The 9,277-nt window shown below is 44.0% G+C and overlaps 1 protein-coding gene across 1 annotated transcript in view; it reads right to left on the bottom strand.

Annotated features, from left to right (window-relative positions):
- Window positions 1–9,063, bottom strand: part of T265_03200 (hypothetical protein) — a gene marked incomplete at both ends in the record, with an annotated part of 55,253 nt that extends 46,190 nt beyond the window's left edge. Inside the window, 3 exons of the mRNA XM_009167619.1 lie at window positions 5,648–5,776; window positions 8,658–8,793; window positions 8,842–9,063. Of these exons, the coding sequence (XP_009165883.1) occupies window positions 5,648–5,776; window positions 8,658–8,793; window positions 8,842–9,063 (487 nt within the window). The remainder of the gene's footprint in view (window positions 1–5,647; window positions 5,777–8,657; window positions 8,794–8,841) is intronic.
- Window positions 9,064–9,277: the final 214 nt, after the last annotated feature.

The following is a 9,277-nucleotide window of genomic DNA, read 5'->3' as shown; positions in this document are numbered from 1 at the left end:
GGTCGTGGGCTGCCGACGGATTTTCAGCAACCTTATGAGTAGTACATTACACAAATATACCTGCTTACCTTAAGGTTCTCTACTTCAACTAACCGACAACCAACTGTGATGTTGGTAAGGACACTAGTGAAAACAAACGGTTTGCCATATTTTTCGACTAATGATTTATCGTCAATTACTGTTTACCTTCCCCTTTCAAAGCCTTAACGACTTGAGGAATTGCATTGGCATGACAGACCTACTGGCTTTGGTTACAAATGCGATCAGTATCGCATACCTTCTTAGTTTCACAAGAAAGAATAACAGCGAGGCTCGTCTAGCTTTCAATATGGCGTTTGACTGAACGGCCAAGTTGAGTGTGACTTAATCGGATGGCGAGTGATTTCATCGCCCGGCTCCTGTAACGCATGTATCCGGGAACAGGATAACGCAGGGCTACCACCGGACTAAATGTGAACTTCGTTGTAGTTGAGAAAAAGTGCATTCACAATCCGATTCACAGCGGACGTTCCAACGGGAAGGAGACTAGCCTTCGGACTACAGGTCAATTAAATACGTGAGATGGGTGTGACCCTGTTTCAGTTTTTGTTGTCGCTGGCTGCGTTTGTTTGGAGGGTTATTTTGGTACCGAATGGCTGAATGTGGTAACAAAGTATGGTTTCGAAACACTGCTACGTTTGGAAAAAGTGCACTCTTTACCTAGCTACACAATAACTTAGCTGAGTAGATTACGCAGCTACATACGAAGTGGTACGGACGAGGGACAAGTGTGAATGGAACACGACTCAAGTTGACGATTTCTTTCGACTAAAAATGTGGCTCGAAGATGGCGAGATGGCTCAGTGGTTAGAGCGCGGACTTAATGACTTGAGGGTTCATGATTCGAGCCTGACTCTGGCATCTCGACTTCTTTTGTGTAGACTTGAGTAACCTGGACGAATCCTGGCACTCGCACTTCCTTGCGTAGCAAGGCGGTTAGGCACCGAAAGGGTGCCGCAGCTGAACGGTTTTTTGCAAGGATTGTCCATGAAACTAGATGTTTAAACTAGATGTTTAAATACACCGAAGGTTTTTTTCTTTATGACTGAGGTTGCACGATGTTGCGGAGGTTGAACAGCACTATGTGTTTTAAGCTAGTTTGCTCAGGAGCTTGCCAATTACAGGCTACGAACAGTTATCATATATGCTGAAATGCGATATACAATTTTTGCTGTCTAGTGAACTGCTGTTTTAGAAAAGCAGTCTGAATGGCACCTCTTGAAGTCAATGCAGTGCCCTTTAGCAATTGACAATGTATATGGTATCGAAGGACTCTGCTTGCTTGGGGAATCGCATACATCTGTAAGTGTATTAACTCTGATGTGCGCGTTTCTGATGGAATCAGCGCACAAAGCTCAAAAGCCAGAGTCACACTCATCAAAAAGTGGGTCACCGTGACCCTCACTGCGCTCTGTTGAGGATTCTGTAGAAGAAAGCGACTAGCCGACGTTAATGTTGATCGTCCTGTCCGCTTCTGTTAAGATTACCAGCCTGACTGTTTGGAGTGTCGTTCAGCTGTAGTACCCTTTCGCTTCCTAACTGCCATGCCACACAAAGGAAGCACGAGGACTGGGATACCCCCCCGGTTCCCAAGCCTACACAGAGGAGGTCGAGAGGTCGAGGTCGGATTCGAAACACGGACCCTCCGATCAGTAAATTTGCGCTCTAAACACTAAGCCAATTCAGAGTGCTTATACCAGGCTTCTCCGCTGTCTACTGTCTGCTTTATGACCTTGAATAGAATCAAATAAACGGTGTATATTTTTGGTAGTGAAGAATCAGTGTCGACACTGGTGTCTTGCACATTGATGATAGTGATGACGATAGGAAGTGAGTCATTCATACGATGCATAACAAAGCCACGGACCGCGCCCAAACCTGTTCGGTTCACGTATGTGACAGATTGTGCACTCACCCATTCAAGAAGAGTCCCATGTGCAGTTAGAACAGTAACACTCACTACTTGACTTAATTCTTAATTACGTATGCATATGGTCGGAAAATAAGACGCTTCCAGAAATACGGATACCACAAACCGAAACGGTATAACCATACACGGAAAGCTAATGGCATTTATCAGTCACGTTTCAGCCCAAGAAAGTGACTGCCAGTCTCGAAACAACATCACATAGACGCTCCTTCGAACCATTGGAATTGCAATCACACTATAATGTAATAGTCGGATTTAAAAAGAACAGACAGGTGATAAATGAACATAAAAAGCTGACGTTTCCTGTGCAGGGTCGTGTGACAGCCAGTAGAGAAGCGATTCAGAATGGAATTTGATGGAACGAGTGGTTCGCTCGCTATTTCTAGGGTCGAGTATATGTCCCGGGTGTCATGAATGTAAGCTGAGCTGACGCCTAGAATGCTTCTACGGATGTGGTGGCATGAACTTCAGGTCAGTCTAAATTGCAACCATGAACTGAGTGACGTAAACACGCTATTGGTCAAGCAAAAACGACTCATTTTGAAACTCGTACTCAGGCTAATTGAATCTTCCCACTAGATAATTGTTAGTTGAGCTACAACAAAAACCAATCAAAGCACCATCGTGTTCTACGAAATTCGGGCCCAAACATCCGTGAAGCAGTGCAGAGCACAGCAACCTTTACAACAGTGCGTCGGTTTGATGACACGGATAGACTTGAGAGAGAGGTGCTATGCCTAAGATGTTTTTGTACCCACGTCGACAAGCCAGCACCTTTTGGCAGAAAAGTAACTGGCGGGTTTAGAATGCTGAATTATTTATTAGCTACCCTAATGACCAGTTTGCTGAATAATACCGTTTAAGCACTAAGGACAGCGTCCCCCACAAGAAGACCGCGAGACAACATGAAACGGTTGCGTAATGCACACTCGTTTGGTGCTATCGAAAATAATGTTTTTGGTGACAAGCTGCATTTCAGCACCTGCATTGATGATTGTTGATTTGCTCGTTGACACCAAAACTTCCAAACTGTTCCTGGGTGCCTGGTCTCCCAGTTGTTCCGGCCAAGGCTAGGTATTTGCACGAAATATAGTCTGAAATAGTACTCCGTATTTCATTTCGATCGTTTGCAAGGTTTGTGAGTAGCACGAATCAGCTTCACTCTCATGCATTGCTCCCTAACTGGACCCCGAATCAGCATGCGGATGATCAGCGGATTGTGCAGGCGTGCAATGGCACGTAGCAAAACATACGCGAGCGAAACGGCTTTACGAGCAGAGGATATTCGAAAACTGAAACTTTTTTACCATTGGCGTCTCTGGCGTGTACTGACAGTTCACTCTCCAGAGGTATCCAACGATGAGACCAGCTTCGAGACGGCAACTGCAATATCTTAGGCACTTGTTGCTCATAAGACAAATCTTAATTTCTGCAGTGTCCGTGATGGCGTTGTCGCCTTGAAGGACTACAGAAAACCTGACTGAGTACAGAGCAGTTCAGACACCATTGAGTGCGCAGATTCTATCCTTGGAGGCGACAGTGGATCGCGATTTGTGCAGATATGACAACCTATCGTGTAAATGTGTGGCTTGTATCCGGAATACTTCTAGATTGTTGGTAGTGAGGAGATTCGGAAGTTTTGGTGTTGACTTCTTCCTGTAATTGATACTAGTCTATGCTGAGAAGCTGAGCCCACTAATCCTATCTCAGAGGATAGTCGTCTGCAAGTAAAAATAAATAGTGCGAGCATTACCACAACCAGCTTCGTCTTATATTCGCCCCGTACAACTGAAGAACTGCAGGGGTGAGCGTATCAATCGATGTGAAGAGTGGTCCGTTTAGCAGACCCATGTCGCCTACTACGAGGAGTAATGGACCGTAGGTCTCCGAGGCCAGGTGCGACGAATTCGCTTGTCTGATTTAATGCATTTTCATGTGCATGTGACTGGTAAAGGCGTCTAGCCCCTGGACTAGCTTATGCGCTTCAGAATGCAGAAGAGCGGAACACGTAACGCAGTACCATCAACAGGGGTAGAAGGATAGACTACAACAGAGACACCTAGATAACTTCAATATTAAGGGAGTGCGTTTGAAAGAGAAAAAGCCAGGCACGGTATTCAAGTGGGAACCTATGGTGAACGCTTTCTCGAGTTAAGAAAACCATTCTAGTATAATACGCTCTTTTATACCGGCGCCTATGAGAGAGACCAATGAGCCACTATTAATTGGTGAAAAATGCTGTCTTCAGGTTGACAAACAAACATTTCAGTGAGGATTATAGCACAACCGCGGATAACCATATCGCAGTCCTCAAGGTAAAACAAAAAGGAAATTATTGGAACGACGACGAGAACCATAAAAAAATTCCCAGTGAAATTAAACCCGAAAAACGCAACGCAGATCTCTCTAATGCTCTAAATAACAAATGTGGTACTGTCAAAACACGAACGACGTATTATTTTGCTGCCGGCGACACATTCTGATTTCTATGTAGATAATGTCCTGAATTTTCAATATTCAGTATACCGGTAGCTATGCGTGTTTTTGTAAAGTTTGTCCACTGATGAGTTAGTTTTACCGGAACAGACAATTGGGCTGTCCCCAGCGGGAATCCTATTGCCTAATGCTGCACTTTTGCCGATATTACCGAGTCCACGTTTGATGCTTAGAACAGTTTTGTAATTTTCCACGTCCGAAATACCTTCAAATCCGGATTCATGCTCAAATCGGTCATTTTTTGTACAATGATAAATTTGCTCAACCAGAAGGACTGTATGGGTGATAGTCGGCTTGGGAACGATTTATTTTCCAAAGGTTCATTTCTTACTAAGAGCTACCCTATCAGTTTCGGCACTACGAATATTTGCTATACCAAAAGCCAGTCTAATAGGTTATATTCTCGGCAATCCAAACAGCATGCACAGAAAATATCAGATCATGTTTAGGTGACTTTGAAAGCACTTTGGAGAGTTTGGAAGGAAGTATTCGGTTTGTTTGAGTATCCGGCTGCGTTTAATAATAATAATCGTTCAGCTGCAGCACCCTTTCGGTACCTAGCTGCCATGCCACCCGCAGGAAGCACGAGAGCTGGGATACTCCCAGGTTTCCCAAGCCTAGACAGGGAAAGTCGTCAGGCAGAGGTTGGGTTCGAACCATCGACCTTCCGGTCAGTAAATTTACGCTCTAACCACTTGGGCCATCTCGAGTTTAAGAGCTGCACTCAATCTAGTCAAGTTGACTACTTATAGGTAGTTGAACTATTTTTCCACAGAGTTCTACTGTTAAAATCCTAAAATCATGGTGTGACGTTAGATATTTTGTCCAAATCGGCACATATGCTTCAGTGATCCTAGACTACGGACCTATCCTGTAAAGATCAGCATGATGAATATATCAAGTCCCAATTCCACAGCTTCGGTGGTTGTAGCGAAATAAGAACCCAACTGAGGTTACGAGACTTCCGATAGCTGTGTACTGTAGGGTAAATGACTAAAAATGGCGTTGGATGCCAAACCACTCAATAACTGTAGACGATAGTTTGAGGAAAAGAACTCAACAAATTGGCACTTTGCAGTTAACGCATCCAGTAATAGTAAGGCACCCAAAGAGGGACCGCTAAATCGAGCTGTCGGAGTAAGAAAGGTTCCCCTCAAAATAAGAATAAAGGGATCAACTTACGCGTTTGGAAGACGGCAAACGGGATGCTGAGTCGTACTAAAGTCGGTACCACGTGTTTATGGAATATCTTGAAAGCTTTGCCCGATCCACTGCGTGGGTTCAGAAAGAACACATACGGTTTTCGAGCAGCTGTGAGGAAAGTCAAAAGATGGTGAGAAATGATGGTTCAGCTGATTCGCTCATCATTCCTGTTACTATAATAAATACGTTTACATGCTATGGAATCTGGGGATCCGACTATTTTGCACACAGCACAATAAGATAATACCATTAGAGTATTGAAACAGTATAGGACTTAATAGGTACAGCAGTTAAAGCGTGTTGGTTCAATACATGCGCAGAGAGCACAGGGGTGAATTGCTGCAGGTATGCGTGGTGCTATGGGGCTTTACGTGACCGAGAGAATAAAATCTAGGTTCGAGCTGAAAATCCCTTCTCCCGATTCACCAGACCTGTTTTGCATCACTGCAAGCTTGCACAGGGTCCTAGTCCTGTTGGGACATGCAATGAAAATGAATTCCAACAACAGGCCACCGATACTTGCGCGCATAAGTTTCGTGGTTGCGTAATGAGGGAAACACTATTCCCTTCAAAGGAAACTACTCACAAGGTTGATGAAAACTCTCCGACAGCCCACGACTGGTTTCGCCTTTCCGTTTCGGGTTCATCAGGTAGGCACAGTCCCCGAAATTCCGTCAAACTTACGATCCACTTGAACCCAAATTGCACTGTTTTCGAGAAGTACACTCATCTGCAAATCAATTTGGTTTTCATGGGAGACTCAATTGAATCTCTCGTTTATGATGTCCTCCAGCTGAATGTGCTGCACATAGGCCTATTTCTCGAAAACAGTGCAATTTGGGTTCAAGTAGATCATAAGGTTGACGGAAACTCGGGGACTGCGCCTACCTGATGAGCCCCAAGAAGGGCGAAGCCGGTCATGGGCTGTCGAAGAGTTTTCAGCAACCTTGTGAGTAGTTTCCTTTATGAAAATATACTGCGATATCTCGAATATCGTGCCAACTATTCCCTTCAACTTATTGAATCCAATTTTTCAGTACGATATTGAAGACAGCTTTTCACTGATTTTGGTGTGAATAGAATTCCTGAGACAACATCATGCAGGCTGATGTTGCCAATTCCTATCAGTGCCACTTCCTGATCCGATCGATAACTGCCGCCGACCTACAGGCAACAAACAAAATGATCGTCGACAGGTGATGTTTTATGGCCAAAAATCAAACCGTTAGCAACCATGGATGAATTAGCCTTTTAAAAGCAGCACAACAGTTCAGTTGGATGGATCGGAGAGTAGAACGTGGATCCCCTTCATCACTGATAAACAGAGAAGCAGTTTGAGTACATGATGATGTCAAAACAAGTGTCTTGCATAAACGAAGCACCCTCTGTATTGGAAAGAAATTAACTCGAAGGGAATTTCCGGGAGTAATTTTGTGGCCAGTCTCTCTGGGCAGCTTGCAAAGAAGCCGAAGAATCACCAGGAACCCCATAAAAAAAGGCTAAGCGGAAGCTGCTAAGGGTCGTAAGTCGAGTGAAAAACGCACCATTAGAATTGACTGTGGAGTCAGTCGTGCCTAACAAGTGCTCACAAATCTTGCGGCTTTGGAACATATGAACACGGGGGAGCTTTCTCGGTTGAAAAGAGTCAGACCATCGAAATATTGCAGCTTGAAAAATGAAGGATGGAAGAAACTGATGCTGGGTGATGACAAATGCATAATTCTTCCGATTGTATATAATTTCAATGGGAACCGAGCCGCACTACTTGAAACCCCCGCCATTCAGTACCTTTTGTAAACTGTCATCTTGCTCAGTTCAAGGTTTTAGATGTTCAGTAGTAGGGCATACATGATCCGGAAATTCGACGGAATTGCTTACCAAATTTCACCAATAATTCTACGGATTCTGGCACTCAGTTTTTGATTCCCTCGGACTACAAAATGTGAAAAACTAAAGTGCACATGCCCTAGTCAACGTAGTTGATGCCGCATGAGTTACAGTCATGGGCCAAAAGTGGCCTAGCCATACAGGGAATCTGCGATCAAAACAGCAGATCATTAGTTTTGCCCCGTAGAGTCCAGACTTTGAATCCTCGTAGACACAGGGTCGGCGCAGCAGCACTGCAGACGTCTCCTCTCAACGACGAAGCAGTAACATTACTTTCGACGACAAGAAAATAACGGGACGATCGTCCTTCGGTAAGTCTAGCGCTTCTTCAACAACTATCGTAAGATAATTCAGTCCCCATCTGAGCGGAAGGGATGAGTAGTTCATGCACTGAGTTTAGTCGGTGAAGAATGAAGGATGATGAACCCATTAGCATGGTAGTTGCAAGAAACGGTCTTCTTGTAAATGAGGATGACTATGGCGATGCATCAATCAGAGAGTATCACTTCCAAGGTATGAATGCTTTTTAGTAGGGCACCAGTTTAGATATTTCGGCCAGATCAACGCTTTAAGGGCTACTGATGTGAGCTGTAGAGTTCAGGTGTTTGGAATTCCTATGGATACTGAGGTTACAATGGAGGCTTTTTTGTGATTCTGGCTCCCATTTCTGTTGTGGAAGATCACGAGAGATCACGATAGACTATGACATCTGGGCACACAGATCACCTGTTACCGTGTTCCAAGGGAATTTGGAAATTTGAATGGTCTGAGTTGAAATAGAGAATAAAATGCCAAAGATTTGTAACAGTTGAAAAAATATTCCTCACAGGGTTAAAAAAGTACACTCACTGTTCCTTAGAAACACTTCCCGTACATTGTGTACAAACTGCCTTGCAGAAGAATAACTGGTAAACAACAGGAGCATTTTTCGTCTCCGGAGTGCAAGTCCTGTATAATTCCTGCTTTCATCCAGACTACTTTGCTTCTTATAACAAACGGAAGCCAAAAGGCATTAAGAATGACGCTGACTTACCTGATAGTAAATTAATTCAGCTGTGCGTGCAGAAAAAATATCCTCACAGGGTTAAAAAAGTACACTCACTGTTCCTTAGAAACACTTCCCGTACATTGTGTACAAACTGCCTTGCAGAAGAATAACTGGTAAACAACAGGAGCATTTTTCGTCTCCGGAGTGCAAGTCCTGTATAATTCCTGCTTTCATCCAGACTACTTTGCTTCTTATAACAAACGGAAGCCAAAAGGCATTAAGAATGACGCTGACTTACCTGATAGTAAATTAATTCAGCTGTGCGTGCATGGGAGGACTCTGGTATGGTACCGGCAATCCGACAGCTAATCAATTGCTCCCTGGTGACTAATTCGGTGGGAAATAGCTTTTGTTCTGAGAGATAATGAATAACGAGACCCGATTCGATAGGTGTAAATCGGATATGTGGGTTGTGGACTCTGAATTTCGATAGAAGACGAGCGGTAAACTCCTGTGCCATTTGCACAGCGGATTCACGATCGCTGAGGCCGAAAGTAGGTGTCAGCCAATGGGACGTAGAGTCAGTAAAACATTACCAAAGGAAGTAGTACCGATGTTCACATTGGTGATTCATCGCCAAAAACTAAAAGTTATTTCAAAAAGTCATGAATTGGGTGGAAAAGTGCAAGGAAAAACAATATGAAAATAAGTGGACGATACAGAAGTACTTTGCA

The sequence above is a fragment of the Opisthorchis viverrini genome (assembly GCF_000715545.1).
Source record: "Opisthorchis viverrini unplaced genomic scaffold opera_v5_44, whole genome shotgun sequence".
Classification (NCBI taxonomy): Eukaryota; Metazoa; Platyhelminthes; class Trematoda; order Opisthorchiida; family Opisthorchiidae; genus Opisthorchis; species Opisthorchis viverrini.
The sequence above is the reverse complement of the archived record's forward strand: the minus strand, read 5'-3'. Positions and strand labels throughout refer to the sequence as shown.